The sequence below is a fragment of the Lates calcarifer genome, linkage group LG8 (assembly GCF_001640805.2).
Source record: "Lates calcarifer isolate ASB-BC8 linkage group LG8, TLL_Latcal_v3, whole genome shotgun sequence".
Taxonomy (NCBI): Eukaryota; Metazoa; Chordata; class Actinopteri; family Centropomidae; genus Lates; species Lates calcarifer.
The window spans coordinates 9,664,548-9,683,352 of NC_066840.1; the positions used below are offsets into that span (position 1 = coordinate 9,664,548).

At 44.6% G+C, this 18,805-nt stretch overlaps 1 protein-coding gene across 1 annotated transcript; it reads left to right on the top strand.

The window, feature by feature from the left end:
- Nucleotides 1-655: 655 nt before the first annotated feature.
- Nucleotides 656-5,525, top strand: LOC108882954 (cell adhesion molecule DSCAML1). The gene is made up of 14 exons (XM_018675759.2): nucleotides 656-847; nucleotides 966-1,304; nucleotides 1,547-1,675; nucleotides 2,081-2,248; nucleotides 2,323-2,393; nucleotides 2,558-2,804; nucleotides 2,923-3,009; nucleotides 3,135-3,206; nucleotides 3,539-3,667; nucleotides 3,786-3,950; nucleotides 4,252-4,304; nucleotides 4,517-4,619; nucleotides 4,705-4,735; nucleotides 4,828-5,525. The coding sequence occupies exons 1-14, from the start codon at nucleotides 784-786 to the stop codon at nucleotides 4,883-4,885; spliced, it is 1,716 nt and encodes a 571-aa protein (XP_018531275.1). The 5' UTR covers nucleotides 656-783; the 3' UTR covers nucleotides 4,886-5,525.
- Nucleotides 5,526-18,805: the final 13,280 nt, after the last annotated feature.

The window sequence follows — 18,805 nt, forward strand, 5'->3', positions numbered from 1 at the left end:
TTGTAGTTAGTTGTGTTGTACTGTAGGCTTTTTTGGGGGTGTGATCAAAGAGGAAGTCCTGTGCTGGGTTACTAAACATCCAGCAGGGTCAAATGTTTACTCAGCAGTTTAAGATATACAGAAAGTCCATGGCCCTGAGTAAACCAGACTCTGTGTTGTATATCAGGATATAACGGGTTATACGTTTTTGGAAATTAAGGTGCATGTTTATCTGAAACTATCTTGTGTTCGTGCTCACACACTGATGGTGAGAGTTAGAATTTAAGTTAGCTTCTGAGTCTTTAGAGTTACTTGGAATATTTTCCACTGGAACAAATTATTTTCCATGGTGTTCTCCATTTAAAAAACCCCCACCAAAAAAACACGTTACTGCAGAATTTCTGTGGCTGCAAAGCTGCTCTGCTAGGCTCCTCCAAGCAAACAAGGGAGAAGTTTCGAGTTTGATTGGTTGAGACATCAAAAATGTCTTTTTATCCCAACTACCAGGACGAGGATAGAGAACAAACAGCAGCAGTGAAGACAGCAAGTTGATAACCTTGATTGTGTCTCTGTCTAATCATCAAAATGAAACAGTGTGCCATTTGTGGGTTAAGGAACTAAAACCACAGAGAAGGAAACAGCTCTTTCTGACATTCCTCTTCTGCCTGCAGAAGTTGTTTATGTGAGCACATCAAGGACAGCATCATGTGATTTGGAGAGATTTCAAATCTGGAACCAAAGTGTGGTCTGGTTTAGTGTCGACTAGCAGGTGAACCATTCGTTCGATTGATTCAGACACGTAAAATGTTTATTTTGGGCAGCAGAAACCTTCCTTTGTGTTGCAGTCTTCTTCTTTGTTTACTCCTAGGTAAGGCAGTCATGTGGATGATCTGCATTTTCATTTATTGATGTTAAAATGATTTTAACAATGTAGTTTTAATTGAATGAATATTCCTTGTTGCCAACTGGACTTTCTGCCTTTTCAGGTTGTGTGTCTACAGACGGCATCATAACCACAGTGGGGTCAGATGTCACTTTGATATGTAACTACGATGCTCAGTACTATGGCAGGCTTTCCTCATGCTGGGGCCGAGGAGACATCCCCAACAGTGGCTGTGCCAATGAGGTGATCAAGTCAGACGGGACAGCAGTGACCAGCAGGTTGTCAGAGCGATACCTGCTCCTGGGTAATCTGGGCGAGGGCGATGTGTCGCTGACCATCAGGCAGGTTGAGGAGGGTGACTCGGGAAAGTACGGCTGCCGTGTGGAGATACCAGGCTGGTTCAATGATCACAAACACGAGGTGACCCTGACCGTAGTGGCAGGTGAGACCCACAGGGATAAATTGTAATGTCTGGGTTTAGTTACTGGAAATGACTCCCTGCTTGTTGAGACATGAGGAGTGTCCTTCACATTTTATATTTCCCAGAGACAAAGGTGATGTCTGAAAAATTCTCACAGAAGCTGGAGTGACCATGTTTGGCAAACTTTGCTCAATAAATGACATTTGAACACGAACATGAAATTTAAATTGTTTGCCATTTTCTATTCTCATCTGTCTCTGTAGCACGCCCTAATCCTGTGAGGGTGGAAACAAGAGAGGTGAAGGAAAGAACTATCACAGTTCGTTGGACTCCTGCGTTTGATGGCGGCAGCCCCATCACATCCTACAAGATTGATCTTAAAAACAAACAGGGTAAGCTCAAAAAACTATCCCAATAACCTCAATAGAATTTGGAAATTAGGTAGCTAATTATATCTTTAGAAATATACTCCGGAGTATGTCAACATAATTCATGTGGTTCAACTTCAGTTTCAAATTAAAAACTCGAGTTGCTTCATTCCCTTAAAAATGTGAGTAAACTAAACTTTGTTTCAAGTCAAAAAGTCAATTTTATACAAGTTTAACTTGATTAAATTGTTACGTTATCTAGCCAAGAAAACTTGTTTTATCTTGTCAAACACCTATTGCATACCTGTTGCCATTTTAAGTTAAGTTTTCTCTTGTTTTTAAGTTTTTAGATTAAGTGGACAAATGTTTTTAATTGTTATTCTTTACCTTGATTAATCTAATCTTAATTTATCTCTGCCTGTTGCACAGCATCCTGGGATACTGCTGTAAGGACTGTAGTCTCAAATCCTGAGCTGACTCAGGTGACTTTGGTGGATTTGCGTCCGGCCAAGACCTACAACCTCCGCGTGTTTGTTGTCAACAGTGTGGGCATGAGCGAGGCCAGCAACGTTCTGACAGTCACAACCAAAGAAGCAGGTAGAGGCAACAATTACAATTACTGTATTCTTGTTCTTGTTGGGTGGCCCCTTTAAAATTTGTCCTCCCTGCAGCACCAGAGGGTCCACCCCTGGATATGCAGCTGGAGGCCCTCACTTCTCATAGTATCAGAGTGACTTGGAAGGTAAAGTCACAGTTGGGAAACTTTATTTGTAGATATGTTCCAACAACAATCTTAAGAAGTGTGTTTTTATATAGTAAAGGAAAGCAGCCTAACATGATTTATATTCATATCTTGTGGCTGGATGACAACTACGACTCGAAGAGTGTTTGTTTTCTCTTGTCTAGCCTCCGAGGCCTGAGCTCAGAAATGGGGTTCTGCGGAGTTACAGCATTACCTACAGAGAGTATGACCCTGCGGGCAAACAGTTTAAACGGTGGCAGCACCAAAGTGTGACAGCCACGCGGGAGCTGGAGAGTTTCACCCTGACCAACCTGAAGCCTTCTACTAAGTACGGTGTGCTTGTACAAGCCAAAACCAACGCAGGAACTGGACCTACCTCATCTGCACCTCTCTGCTCCACTCTGGATGAGGGTAAACCAGGAAATATGAGAGCATATAAAGATATGACTAAAAGATTAATTTAATTATCATCATGATGCCAATTTAAGTTATTTAGAGAGACTGGAAATTCATTTTATTCTCTTTCAAGTTCACACAACTACAACAGTTGCAACTATTGCGTCTTCTTCCACTGCTGACACAATGAGGAGACATGACACGACAAGTGTCACTGCAGGTAATGTCTGTGTTATTGAGTTGGAACATGCTCCTTATTAACCATCTTGAGAAACATTTTCTTTATGATGACCGTTAGTTTTTTATATATATATATTAATGATGCCTTTTTCTCTCTGTCCCAAGCTCACACAACTTCAACAGTTGAGTCTGTTACTGCTGCCACAGTCTGGGATCAAAGCACATCTATCACCTCTGGTACTTTGAGTGTTTCATATGGAGATTTTAGCCTTTCAAGAACAAGTAAAACTCTTTTGGTCCAGTAAAGGAAGATGTCAAGCAGCTGTTAAAAGTTGTTCCACTGAGTTGATGTTACTCACATATTTTTTTTATTTGAGATCAAAATCCAGTTCATATTACATGAGTGCAGTTAGTATCCCATTACATCCATTACTCACAGCTCCAGGATTTATCTGTACATGATGTCATTATCATCACAGTCTCTTTCACTGCAGAAAAAACAGGTATATTAAACTGAACTGTTAGTTTAGCTGTTTGCTTAGTGTCTCTGCTGTGTGTTTCTCCTATAGTGCCCCCAGATCCCCCAGTAGTTGAGTTAAAAGAGGTCACAGACAACACAATCTCCCTTTTTTGGACTCCTGGGTTTGAAGGTGACAGCCCCATTACAGGCTTTTACTTGGAGTATAAAGCTGTGAATGGTGAGAGAAAAACTCAATGAAGTGACTAAATTATTTCTACAGTACCTGTAATTTAACTGTGAAATATTGTTGATCTTTGTTAAAATTATGTAAACTCTTTTTTTTAAACCCCCCACAGCCTCATGGGATTACACCAAGACAGTTGTAGACTTCAGCCCCAACCAGACAGAGGCCACCATAATAGAGATAAATCCCTCAACTTACAACATCCGCATGTTTGCTAAGAACAGTCTGGGCACCAGTAAACCCAGCAATGTCCTCACCATCACTACTGGAGAAGCAGGTCTTGTGTTTCTTGTTCTCTTCAACTATTTTTTTAAATGCAATTTTCCACTGTATATTGCTGTGGCACATCAGGTACGACATGATCAGTGTTTTTGCAAATTGTTTTCTTTAGAGAAGCAGTGGTCTTTATTCACAATCTGTAAGATAGCCCAATAATATACAGTAAATGAACTACATTTCTGTTCAAACAGGAGACACACTTTATGTGGCCCTGTAATTTCAATTTGTGTGTGTGTGTGTGTGTTTAACAAGGCAACGCTCTCAAAACTTCCTCTAAACTACTTCCCTGTGTCTGACAGGTCATCAGAGAGGCAAGCAGGTCACCACTGTATCTACTGACACTCACGCCGCTGTATGTTTCACACAATGGGCTTGAATAACCAACAATATGGATATTACTGTGGCATTGAATCAAATCACTGTGTAATGTTACTATGTCACATGAGCCCCCCCCCCCCCCCTAGTGGCAAAAACCTGTTAATGCAATTTGAATGTTTGCAAGACAAGTTCAGCAATGTCTCCAGTGAAGGTAAAGTTTTACTGTCTCTGAATCCTCTCTGCCAGGCAAGTGTTGAGGAGAGTCATAATGGTCACCTTGCTGCCATTGTGGTGCCGGTGGTGCTGGTGGTGTTGATTATTGCTACAATAACTGCATGGCAACTACGACGTGAGTATTTGTATGAGTTTTACTTCTTACAGAAACCCAACAAAATTTTGTAATTTAATTTGATTCTAATACTTCTTGTTCATAGGAATAAAACACAAACAAGGCAGCCTGAGCGTGTGAGTGATTGCACCATTTCCCACATTTATATGGAGAATTTAGCCACTTAAGACACTTAACTGTAACTGCCTCCTCTTTCTCTTGTCTGCAGGTGGATGACCAATGGAGTACTACGTTACAGAGGCTCTGAGTCACTACAAGAGCTGTAGAAGTTACACTCCACTTTAGCCCACGGTGTCATCACAAAACTCAGAAATAAGCAGCCATTTTGAGACTGCTGACGTCCTCGCTCACTGAGTGTTGCTGAGATTACTTCCAGTATTTTTCTTGTTACAGCACCTTCGTGTTGGTTCATTTGTCATTTTTTGTTTTGTTGTTCTTTTTGTGTTGTTTATGCTTTAATAGCCAACAACAGGTCGTTAAATTACTTGTTTTATTTTTATCAGACTATATATGTGCGATCAAATGGTACCACATCTATACTATTTTCTTTAATGGTAATAAACTTATGTTAGTTCCTCCACTGAGGAAGTTAACATTACAGATTGACTTTGATTGGCTGCTTAGAAATATGTTGAATTAAATCAGCTGGTAAAAGTTGAGATAGTGCAACCACAAATACATTCATGATTAAATGTGATTATTAATGCAGTGTTGTGATTATAGTTTGACTGAAGAGAAAAAAAGTTTGATTTCAAATATCGCTCTACCCAATTCGTTTTTGTTGTTGTTGTTTGTTTGTTTGTTTGTTTGTTTATAGATGATTACTTAATTCAAAAAACATATTATGGTACATATATTGTCACTAAAAAAAGTTTGATTTATTGCAGTAAAACTCAGATGCATACATTTCTAACCATTTATTTCAATAGATGCATTTTATCTAACTTCCACTTATCCACTGACAAAAAAATCTATCTATTTTTCTTGAAAAATCATCCGTCAAAATACAGAAAATAGGGACTTTTGTGACATTAAATTCCCTCACCTCTTCCTGTAAAAACACTGACCAGTATCCTCCCACAACCATTAGAGGGCACCAGAGTCCCACCAGTGATCCCACCATCGGCTGATCTCCAGCTCTCACTCATCATCTCACCTCATCATCGACAGAGCCGTCCTCAGGGGCAGGCACTGCAGCCAGCTGGATTTCAATCCATCTGTCCTGTAAATCTCTTAATTGTCCTAATTAAGCAGATGAGGAAGAGGAGGAGATCTGATACCTCTGGGGAGCTTTGAGGCAGCTGCCTGTGAGGGAGTCTCCCACTAATGGGGGATCACAGGGGGGATACCCAAGCCTGTGTCTCAGCGGGGACCACATGGCACAGTAGGGATCAATGTTTGTATGTGTGTACAGATGAATGGATGTACACAGTATATGAATGGATGTTTAAAAACAGGGCTTCCACTTCCTTTTCTCCTTGTTTATATGTCTTTTCTAAGAACGGCCACTAATGAAGGAACTGCTGTTTTTGTTGTCTCTCCATTGACATTCTGAAGTGTTACACTTCCTGAGAAATGGACTAATTGTCTACAGTGATGTAAATATTGCCTGATTATTGGTTTGCAGTGGTAACCCATCACAAGCTCAGAGCTGCTGACGCACAAAGCCACAGTACGCTGTGTAACCATGGCCTGTAAACACAGCTCGACCACATCCATCCTCCCTGGACTTCCTCTCATATCTGGACCCCTCACTTCCGCCGTCCGCTGCCCTTATCCCTCTTTCCTTTGCCTCCTCGCTGTGGCCTTTGAGTACACAAAAACTCAGAGCTTTCCCGGTGCTTTCCTCCATCTCTACACCTCTCCGTCCTCTTCTCCTTTCATCCATCTTCCCCTCTGTTCAGGCCCTGCTGATTACACTGTGTTGGCACTTACATAAACAGAAGAAAAGAGCCAAGGAAGGTTGTGGGAAGCATTGGTTGGATGACTTTGATGAGGTTGCTTTGATTGGTCTCACAGCCAGAAACCAATTTACCTCCCGCCCCCACCTTCATTGGTTCCCCTTGGACCATTCCTGCCACCAGTAAACCAGTAGTCAATACAAGAAGGATGAGGAGTTGGGACACAAATGGAAACAGCTGATCTCGATGACCTGCAGTCAATTTACATGTGTCATTGCCCCAACAGTTTTGCCACCTCATTCATAGCATGGCTCCCCCATCTTCTTTAAACATCTTCTACTGAGACCAAACATCCATTAAGGCAACAACACAACCCTCCTTATGTAAGCCATGCAGAGCTGTGTCAGCTGTATCTGGTAAAGGCTTCAGGGTGAGACTGCAGGTGGGAGAACAAGGAAGTAGGAGGGAGTGTGTGGTCATAATAATGGCAATATTAGCAATTGGGCCAGAGTTAGAAGTGTAATAAATCATTGCGCTATGGTTCTGGCCACATCAAGGTACCAGCGCTCAGGAAGCGGAGACTCTGAACGGTACCACACACACCAAAAGCCTGAGCTCCGCAGGAGGGGGCTGGTCTCCAGGCCTTGTTGCCCCAAAACGGATGCACGGTCCAGGGGCCTAAGGAGCTTCCAGATGTTGGCCCTTCTGGAGCGCCTTATGAACTTAAGAACAGCAGAGCAGATGAGAGCACTGAGCAGAGCAGAAATGAAAGGAGCTGGGAGGTGAAGTGGAACAAAAAAGAGACGAGGGACACAGAAGCAGTTTGTGAAAGCATGCAGAGCGCTGGGGAATGGCCTATTTGTCGATGAAAGAAGCACTAATTCATTCAAGTCTTTATTGAACCCCCCCCCCACAAACTCAGAGAGCTCAAAGGAAACTTTTCATCTTGTTAGGCCTACAGCCTGTCAGTGTGCTAATGAAAACAAGGCAAAGTAGTAATTTTAAAATCAGGACCATAAGCTGTGTGTAAGCTTTACAAAATCAAAAAAAAAAAAAAAAGATAACAAACCTGATAATAAACCTCAACTGAGAATGATGCCTAAGTAGCCATTTAAAAATCACCCCAAAAATTCTCCTTCTTCGTAATCAGATCTGACAGTGCATTTATGTGTGTGTTGATGTGATTTGATTAGCCAACCTGAGCCAGATGGAAGGCAGTGCACATGTTTGAAGGTCAGACATAACAGTTACCATGGAGACATCAGCAAGTAAACCAAGCCCAGTGCTGTACTGCACTGTCGCTTCCCCGAGGGACCTGCATCAGCCCGCGTGTGCATGTGAGTTGATGTGTATCTGCTTTTGCATGTGAACAATCTGAAGGCATGTGTGGCAGTTTCAGTCTGTATCACTCAGACTTATGCTTTAGCGGATCTGCAAAGGATTTAAGAATTATTTTCAGATTCTTTTTTACTGCTCCTCATTCCTTTGACCAAACAAATTACACACAAGTTAAATAAATAATGACAGCTCGAAAAACTTACTTACTAATGCCGATTTCATAAATGGAACTGCATGCTTTTATCTTTTGTGTGTTTAAACAGACGATTGACAACGTGTGGATGCTTTAAGTTGTACAGTGTGCTGCACACCTAAATTCGACATACTGTAAAAGATTTACCATAGCATGTTATTATTGAGCAGATCTTGAACTAAGTGGCGAATTTCCTTCTCGGAGGTCTTAAGTTTCCATAGAAACACACTAGACTTTATATTGATGTAGCGAGTTTATCAAATGCTGGGGGAAAAAATGCATTTGGCAGCTAGTCATTGAGGACAGAAATAGCTTTACTGACATGCTTGTTGCCTCCCTTTGCACACCCATAATCCTTAATGCTTGCAGATATTTCCATAAATGTTTGAACATCCAAAACCATATCTTGTACGATTCATATCACACGTCACCTCTCATTCAGGCAGCATTAAGTGTCAGAGCTTTGAACAGAGGCATGGGTCTTAATCTGTTTAAATTTGCTTCCTTCTCTACACTAACACCACTGACTTTTGGGTTTGTTTTTTTTTATACACCTGCCCAGAGGCGAATTCTAGTAAGGAGAGGCGTCAAATTGGAAGACCTCCATCGTCCTGGCAGCTGAACACAGTGGAAGTCTTGGATCTGTTCAGGGGATTGGACCAGCTGAGCTCTGCCATGGAAGACAAGTGGCTGGCGCTGTTGAATGGGAGCAAGAGTGTGGAAGGATGGAGGGAGCGGGAGCAGAGGAGGGAGGGAGAGGTAATCACATCAGGGGATTAGTGGCTGTTATTAATGGAGGATAAGGCTCTTTGCTGTCACTCTCTCTGTCACACGTACACACACATATACACACACAGATACACATACGAGCTCCCTTTCTTTCTTTTTTCTATCTATCTATCTATCCATCTATCTATCTATCCACCCATCCATCCATCCATCCATCCATCCATCCATCCCTCCCTTCCCTTGTCTGTCAGACAGTAATTCAATTACACAGCTGCCTCCCCTCTCCTCGTCCGACCTCTGGCCTACGGCGATGCGTTATGATTTTGGTTTGTAATATTCTCGCTACCTACTTCATGAGGGAGAAAAATGATCTGCTCCTGTGTGCATATCTGTGTGTGTGTGTGTGTGAGTATGTGTTTGTGCTGGCATGCCACCCCTTGAAAGATGGCCATTCAGTGGTGAACAAACAAGACATTTGTCTAAAGTCTTGCATCACCTCAGGGAAGACTCTGTGGAAATGTGCTTTGCCAGGTTATCTTTCGCTGTTATTTTCAGTCTGGCTGTGACTCACAGGATCCAAACTTCCTGGCAAGATTTGTCAAAAAAAAAAAAAAAAAAAAAATCGACACCTGCCTGTCATTTGTGCCACATACACTGAAAACATAATTTAACAAACTCTCTAACCTGTTTCCTCTCTCCAGTGCTTTCGCAATGAATTAACAATGTACATATATGTGCATGCATGGCTTCTCTGACAACAGTGGTGTGTGTGTGTGTATGTGTATGAGGCACTTAAAGAAGATCAAGAGATCGGTGTGGAGCCTGAATCAAGCCCAAATACCAGCACACACTTGTGCACACATACATGGGCAGATGACAGTCACAATGGCTTCTCAGTGAGAAGATGTATGGGCCTGGGCTAAAGAGGCACATTTGCAGGCTCTTTCATCAGTGAGAATTTGCCTCAGCCTCGCGCGGAGCCACAAAGACACCAGCATCCCACCGTGAGCCGAAGACACAGCTGCACCGCAGTTTCATCATCTGAATGGAGTTTCACAGCAGTGGCAAGGAAACCAAAGTCCCCAAGCCCTATAATATCACCCAAACACCCTGGAGGTGCAGCGGCATGTCAGAGAGGCTCAGAGGCGACACAAATAAGTAAATAGACAGAATCCACATGCAAAGCAAGAAAAACTGGAGGGAGGGATGGAGAGAGTTGGAGGAGCAGTCAGCCGTTCCTTTTGGCCAAGCAAAGAGGCAGCCCTGCAAATATATCCAGGATTATGGACTCGATATTATGTCGTCACTAACCCTTTGTTTGACAGCCTTAACACAGATAAAGCAGAGCAACTTAACTTGTGCACAAAACTTCTTCACAGGTGTTTAACATGCAGTTACTTAAATAAATTGGTACTTTGTTGCACTTTTCTCCAAATGAGTAAACAATGCTAAAAGTACAACAGCCTGCATGTTTTTACATGGCTGTGTTTTTTAAGTTGGTCCCTATGAACAGAGGGAGCTGAAGGCCCTGTGGGGATACACACACACACACACGCTCGCATATCCACAGATACACACACGCCAATCTCTCTGTCTGTCAGCTCCGTGCTCATAATCACATCCTATCCCCTCGTGTTCCCATACACACAACCCCCCCTGCCACGCTTCATTGTAGAGGGAGAGAAATGAGAGATCCCTCCAAATGCTCTCTAAAATTAAGGCTTTGTGTTTTACATGTGTTATCGTTGCTTCCCTTCGTTATCCCCCTGCTTTTGTCTCAGCCTCCTCCTCTAATTAGAATCTTGTCCCTTTCATTCCTCCATGCGCCTTTCTTCCACCTGTGAGAGCGGGGAGGAAAAGAGCAAGGAGAGGGAAGAAGAGGAGGAGAAGAAGAAGAAGAAGAAGGAAGGAACGGGTAGAGGAAAGATGAAAAGCGCGCCACATGGAGCGAGTGGCGGAGCGTTGTGGAATGCGGCGTCTGAGGGGAGGATGAAGGCGCTTGTCACGTCTCATCACACAAAAGTACACATGCACACACACGTACACACACACACACACACACACATACACATACGACCTGACTGTGGTGCAACAGAGACACACAGTCTCACTGAGCCGAGCTTTGAAAAGAAGAAAGTGCAAAGGGAATGAAAAAGAAGAAAGAAGAACAAGCAAGAAGAAGCCACCGTGCTGGATGTTTCATTTTGACCCATATTTGTCCTGACGCATAAATCAAACAGGCACCGAGGAGCCCAGCGCATCTGTCACGACAGGGCGTTGGAGAAAATATCTAAGCAGATCCAACCGAATGCACACACCACTGGTGGCATGAACTGCAATTAGGATCTGCAAATAATAAGAACAATAGAATACATACTGTATTAAGGCAAGTGAGCCTTGATGCCACAGTGTTTTTTTTTTTTTGGAAATGCGAACTGCTCTAACAAGCATAAAATCATTGCCTTATGCTCTCTTGCTCTGTCTTTCCCTGTTCCCTGCTCCATCACCCCCACCCCCTCCACCCCTCCTGCCCCTTCCCTTCCCTCCTTGCCTCCAGCCAAGTTCAGCGCTGTCTGTCTGTCCCCCTGGCCCCACAGTGTGGCCTCCTTGGCTGTTTATGTGTGAGGTGAGGGCAGGCTGGCACTGCGCCTCCTTGTGCGGTCAGGCCGTGTTTACATCTGTCTGGCCCTGGAGCCCTGGAGCCTGGAACCCGGAGCTGTTCGCCGGTGCATCCTTGACATCGCCCAGAAGGCTGTAGCAAGACCTGGGGATCGACTATAACTCGGGCACTCAGACCGTGCAGGACTGCCTGATGAATGGCCTACAGTCCCACCGAGCCATGCACGTCCCTTTGCATAACTGACCCCTTTTTCCAACACTGCTCTTGAATCTCCTACTCCTTTTGTCATTTACTGCCCCCAACTATCACTGCTCTCCACACTCTCCCCAGACTTCTCAGTTTGTTCATATGAGAGAAAGTATAAGTAGCTTTTGCCTGCCATATGTTGAGAAAACTACAGACTCTCTTTCTCTGATTGAATGTCTATATGTTAGTACTTAGGATTTGTGTGTCTGAGATATGTTTAACATGCACTAATCCTCCAGAAGCAGCAAAGAAGGGAGAGAATTGAATAGCGCTGGTTGCAGTACATGACAAACAGTGTGATCTGCCTTTTGTTTTTGATAGCTGATGAATATGCATGTGGCCCCGGGAGTGACTGAGTTTTGGGGTGGGGTGGGGGCTCAGAAGAGCATGTTAAACAATGGAATTACATCTCTGACATGCATCCACCGCGAGGCTGGGATTAAACACAGCGCAGAGGGGGGAAAAAAGAAAAGAGAAAAGAGGGAAGAAGGGAAAGACAGGAAAAGGGATAGAGATGGAGAGTGAAGCGATAAAGAACGGATCCGCTGCTTATCTATTGAAGAAATGGAGGCCTCGGGGAGGGGGTGGGGGGGATATGAGGAGGGAGGTAGTGGCGGCAAAGACAAGGGAGAAACAGGGAGAGGAGTGGATGGTGGGGGGAGGGGGAGGTGGGGGAGGCGGGTTGTCAATCCGATGTATTTAATTTCTTTTGCTGTTAGTGAATCATCAAGGGGATGATCCAACAGCGGATCAAAAGAACGAGCAGGGGAACGAGGGGAAAAAAAGCAGATTAATGCAACAGAACAAAGGAGCAGTCTCTCCAAGATGATCGCAACTCTTCTTTCTCCATCCTCTACTTACTCTCCCCCCCTTTTTTATTTTTATTTTTTGCCTATCCTCATCTTTCTATCTTTTTCTGTTTTTCTTCACAGACAACTTTCGGGAATGGTATGAAGACACGAACAAGACGTGAGCGTGTCGACTGACAGGGGTGTTTTCTGTCCCCGTAAACTTTCTCCGTGCTAGATATTCTGGCCCTAGTGACGACTTCCAAAACGCTCTCAAGTGCCAAAATCTGGTAGAATCAATTTCGTCTTCATGTGCTTCAGCTGTGCCCTGCCATGCGGTGTGAGCAGCTTCCCTCGGGGGGAGTGGGGTGGGGGTTGCTCAGGCAGACCGCTTGTTTAGTCTGATTTGTCCTTACTAGCCAAGACATGAACAACTTTCATATAAAGCCTACAGATCAGAGCGGTCCAGTCAGCATGTCCGTTTTTATTTTGAATCCCTGTGTCTGCTTAGACAATATTCGTGTTTAAAGTAAAGCCTTAATATTGACTGTTGTATCCCAGTATAGCCATAGCATAGTTCCCCTTGAGTGGCGTTGGGTTTGTGGTGGTGTCTGAAGTGTTTTCACGTAGTATTGTTTTTGGCCAAACGCTGCTTCTGTCTTTCTGCCAGTGAGAGGAGAGCATTATGGGCCATATCTCAGAGGTGTCCGCTCTGACTACAACACAGTGGTGTGAGTATTCAGCTCAGGAGGGAACGTAACACTGTGTATGTGTGTGTAGGAAAGGTGGGTGAGGGGCTCGCCAGGTTAGGCTTGAACGGTGCTCCAAAAGACAATCGGGCAGCCAAGATAGTCTGCCCGTGTGCAGTTAAAACAAATACAAGGGGCCTCAGTGATGCTTTTATAATCCCATTTTACATTTCACTGCCCCCACCCCCCCACCCCGACACTTTTTTTTTCTCTCTCAGTTTCTCTCCCTCTCTCTGTCACCTTTTCTGTCACCCTGCCCAAACCGCTGCAACTCCCACTCAGTTCACCATAAAGCCTCCTCGTACCTGCCTGTCTTCTCCAGATGGCAGAGTGAGACTGGTTTATGTGCATGTATATATGTGCAGGTGTGTGTGTGCATGTGTGCGCGTGTGCACAAGCTGTTAAGGCTGGTTTTATTCCACGCTGGAGTCCCCACCCCTGACTTTCCCTCCCCCTGTTAAAGTAGAATGAAGTCTGAAAAGTCAAGCGGTGTCCAGCCAAGCTCACGGATGGTTGACGGTCAATATTGACCCTGGGCTCCATGTCTCTCTGTGGAAACGAGGAATAAACCCCAAACCACCCCCCCACCCTCCCCCCTGCTCCATGTCACCTTGACTCTCTCACACACAGATAGGGCCGAGTTGTCGGCAGAGGCTTGACCCAACCGCTGACCCTGGTCTGGGTATTTTCTCATCCTCCTGCTGGTTAAGAGCAGGCTAGGGGAGGGTGTGAATCTGTTCCCAGCTCTGTGAGCCAGCAGCGAGTGATGGATGGCAGTGAGATATTGTCACTGATGCTTAAGTTTGAAGGTGCATCGTTAACCGCTCTTTGCCAAACGACTACAACAAAGCAGATCCTCATGCTCGTGTACTGTATTAAAGCTCAGCCCTGGTTCTGAGAGTCTGTGTATCTGGAAAGAGACAGAGAGAAAGTAAAAAACTATCGTACGTGCGTGCGCTGATGTATCAGTGTGCTGCTGCGTACTCGCCTTTGTGTGTTTGTCAGCACAAACACCTAACATTGAAGGAGACAGGCTGCCTCCTGACAGTTATTTGCTAGTTTTGGTCTCTCTGTGCTCTGTCTAACTTTCTGTCTCTCTTCCTCTCCCCAAATTACCCCTGGAGGACTGAGTGAGGGTAAACACAACTGCTGAGAAAAGGCTCACGACATGCCGCTTGTTATTGAGAGGAGCTTCCCTTTCTGTCTTTCTCTCCTCTGTTTATCTGTGGCTTGTATGATTCCCTATTTGTCAGCCATCTGGGTTCTATAGAGACTGCGTGTACGCTTCTTTACGCGTTTGCCTCACAAAGCCGAGTAAGCATTGTGTGGCAGCCTCACATCCTGGAGACATGCAAAGACGCACGAGGTTTAAATCCAGAGAAGTGTTTGTTACAGCTAGGTCAGCTGCTCTGTCAGTGCATTAGAGAGAAAATTATACTGTTGCAAGAATAAAAGCGCCAGTCCTCAGAGGGCTTGGGAAGGGGCATTTGCGCGCGTGAGCGTAGGAGTTTGATATTACGATATTATTATGGAGTCATTTCAAGTTCCATCAATTATCCAGCTCATCGGCTGAGGTGAGATGCCACCAGCTTGAGCATAGGGGGTTTTAGCCTCAGTGAGGACAGCAAACTGATGCTAAGTGATTTATTCATGACCCCCTACCTCCAACTCTTTCACTCCCGTCTGAATATGAGCTGCCTTTGGGATGAAGAATTCCTGTTTTGTCTGTTTATGAAAAACCTTAGTGCTCTCAGACAAGTCAGTCATGGATAGATAGATAGATAGAAAGATAGATAGATAGATGGTTGCTGCAGCCAAGCACGTCAGGCATGCATGAACACACACATACACCATAATCACAGATGTCCTTGGTTTTCATCAAAGCCCCTAATTTTCCCTGTTCATGTCTTCTAACCCCGCCCCCATCTCAGTCTCTCACAGCGCACCTGCACTCAATATGAGCCCCCTGCCCTCCCCACCACATCACACACACACACACACACACACACACACACACACGGTTTTCAGGACCTGCTCATGTGTTCCTAAGCGGCCCTCAGCCCCGTCACCGCTCTGTGTCATGTGTCCACCAACAGGCAGGCATTACACATGAGCTCCCCTCCTACACCCACCCTCCTCTCTTTCATTCAACCTGGAGTTTCATTACAACAGGATATCCTGAACATTTTACATTTCCTTCAGTTGTGCAGCAGATGTGCTCGACTGGCACAAAGTGAAAGAGAAAGAGGGGGAGAGGACTGGAAGTGCTCTCTGTGAATCCATGAAAACATAGCCAGCTGCCAGTTCGCATCCGCACGCGTCCTCTTTTCACTTTATGTCAACTCGCATGCCTGTTCGATTCCGCTCTGCCGCATCCCCCAAGGTGACGGCTGGCATGGGCCACTGTGGCCCATGCCTAAAGGCTACAAGGCGAATGGGCCCACTGTCCTCAGAGGTTTGTGGCCACAGGCCATCCCTCCCAATTGATTCTGACCAAACCTCAGCGGCATGTTTCTTTGATGACTTCTGTCCAGGTTAGTTAGCGAGAATTACTCGCCATGTATATCAAAGTTATCCCCAAACCCGAGGAATAAGGAGAAACACTCTCATGAGAACCACTGAAGAGACCGTTTGGTGTGAACGTCTGGTAAAAGCCAAGATTTCCTTCCCATATTGTGGAATCTGAGAAATCCCAAATAAATTTAAATTCTTGTTTCTATCGTACAAATTTGATCTGTCTTGAAATCTGTGAACACACACACACACACACACACACACACACACACAATCCCAACCCCCCTTACACGCTACTTAAAATATCATTTGTTTACACCCCCCACCAAAAAGTCCCCATGTCCTGGAATGCGCAAGGAAAAGCACTCTGAAGCCCCAGTGTGTTTGTAACCCTATAAATAAAGGTGGTGGTGGGGAGTGTGGTTGACCATAATTACACAGGCCCTGTTAAAGTCGAGGCGCGCTCTCTGTCTGTCTGTCTGCTGGTCCCCTTACCAGTCATGGCCACTCCCATCCACACACAAACACACACACACACACAAATGCAGAAACAGTTGCAGATGGGATGTGGGTCAAAAGTTTTGTTTTTCTACATCTGTCTGGATTTTTAAAACATTGTGACTGCTGACAGTCAATTACATAATTTAGGTATTTAAACAAACATTTTTTTTTCTTTTGGCTTCTATTTTTTTCTTTACAAATGTACGGCCTGAAAGAACCACTTCTTTTGTCTGCGTCATACTCTTGTTTTTGTAATGCGTGTTTCATGATTGATTAGAGAACTTTAAGTTACTGATTTTTTTTTTTCTTTTTTGATGCAGACATGTTAGCCCAGCTGCTCAATGACTGTTGAGTTTCCAAACCCTTGTAACTGAACTACACCCCCACCCCTACCCCCCTCGCCATCCATCAGACCTGATTAGAGTGGCAAGACTCTCTGTTTTTAGTCCTTTTTCACCATGTGTATTTTCATCTCTGTGGCGCGCATGTTCACATGCTAAATCTCCATCTGGCCGCTGTGAAACGAAGTTCACAGCATTGGAGTTGAGATGTAAACACACATTCACACAGTGTTCTCTTTCTCGCTAAGCTGCAGAGACAGACATTTACCAAACTGTGCTGTATGTCGCGTATCTGTACCAGCCAAGAGTGGTTTAATGGTGTGTGTGTGTGTGTGTGTGTGTCCCTCTGAGTGTGTGTGTGTGTGTGTGTGTGAATATGCACCTGAATGCGTGTGAATGTGTCTATGTGCACACGGGCAGAAACATGAATGTACATCAGCCAAGATTTTCTTTCTTACACATGGAGCGGAGCTGCTTTAAGCAGCCAGAATAACGCTGCAAATTCTATACTCTCTGTTGCATGGTACAATTTGTTCCAAAGCACTTGCCTTTGCTGTACAAATCACAGCCAGGCAGCCAACTATAGCTAGCTCAGTCTATTACCATCAACAGGCCAACTGCCAAGAGAAGGAACACATCCAACAGTTTTAATACCTTGTTTTCACACAAGCAGTTTTTCACTCCAGCTTATAAAAGCCAAATGACAATAACAATAGCATGTACAAGAAAACCAGCCTTCTTTTGGTGTCAACTAAAGTCTTCTTAAAGCTGGTGTTATTGCAGCCAGCCAATGGTCTCTGTTCCCCCACCCTCTTCGTCCTCTTGTGGTTTTGGCTCGGGGAGCGTGCGGTCTGGGCAGGGTACGACTGGGTAGATAGAGCAAGGCCAGGGTTAGATGTTTTAATGTCATTTGTCTGCACAGTGCAACGTGAATACGACGCCTGGTCCAGTTTTGCCATTGTGCAAAAACTCCTAGTCGCACATTTTCCTTTGCTTTAAGATTCTTGCACACTGAATGTTTGATAGTTGGATGATTTCCCCCACAGTGGGCAAAGATGGAAATTGCTGAAAAGCGTCAGGTTAGTGTGATTACTCTCTCCTCATCTCTCTGGTCCATTTATCGCAGAGGTACTCCGGAGCAGAACAGCAGTAATGTATTTTAATGCACCTCTACATGATAAAAGTTGACTTGGCTGCTGTTACATGTGGCACACTTCAGTATTCAACCCCCCCCCCACACCCACCCCCCCATTTCGAAGTCTTCCTATGCACCACTGGGCCTCGTAGCATTAAACATTCAGGAGAAACAAATGAAAGGCTCTCTTAAAAGCTCTAACGAATTGGCTTTTACTAGCCTACCAGGCTGCATTCGAATAAAAACCAAGACTAAAGTGGTCTAGACAGCAGGAAATCCAACTTTGAAAGAATACAACAACTAAAGTTAAATGCTTTCCCCTTTGGTGGTGGTAGATGCATTGTAGTGTACCATATATATACTCATTTGGTTTATTGCTTGCAGAAATTGAATTGGTGCCACAGAGATGCAATATTCAGATCTTCAGGGGGCTGGTGGAGAGAGGCCAGTCAGCCATAAAGACAGATGAGTGAAGGATGGAAATTTTGCGGAGCTTTTGATGAACGGTGATGTATCATCACATGCTTTAACTGTCTCCAACACTCAGCATCAGCTACAGTTATCTCAAACAGGGGGCAGTGATAAATTTCACAGGGGAAATGTGGAGAAATATGAAATTCCTCGCTGGTTTCAGTTTAGAAATGACATTAGTGTTGGACAGTAAATCAACAGTATCCACAGCTGTCTCCCCATCTGTCTGTGTGCACGTCTGTCTGTCTGTTTCCACCTGGTGTCCTCTAGGTGTCACTAGAGATGTTCACGGACCAGACGAGGCTGACTTAAGTGGAGTGTGTGCTCAGAGCGTGCGTCCACGTGTGTGTGTGTATGTGTGTGAAAAGTGAAGCTGCAGCTTCTCCTGTGCACTGACAGCCTCCATCCAGTTGCCGTGGTGATATCCTCTCCCAGGTGCATCAGTCACATTCACACAAACACACACACACACACACACACACAAAAGGACAGACACCTCTGTCTCTCAGGAGTCGGCTCCGCTTCCTCACATGCCTCGACACCCACAACTGGCTGTTTGTGCCCTTCCCTCCAGTAGCTTAGACAACCATCATTAACACCAGTGTTCCCGTGCTGCGCTGGTGTTTACTCCTCCGTGCCGCTCTCTTCTCTCTCTCTCTC

Coding starts and splice junctions, on each gene's coding strand:
- LOC108882954 (XM_018675759.2), top strand. CDS start 784: ATGTTTATTTTGGGCAGCAGAAACCTTCCTTTGTGTTGCAGTCTTCTT. Junction 1,305..1,546: donor GACCCTGACCGTAGTGGCAG/GTGAGACCCACA, acceptor CTGTCTCTGTAG/CACGCCCTAATCCTGTGAGG. Junction 2,249..2,322: donor AGTCACAACCAAAGAAGCAG/GTAGAGGCAACA, acceptor TCCTCCCTGCAG/CACCAGAGGGTCCACCCCTG.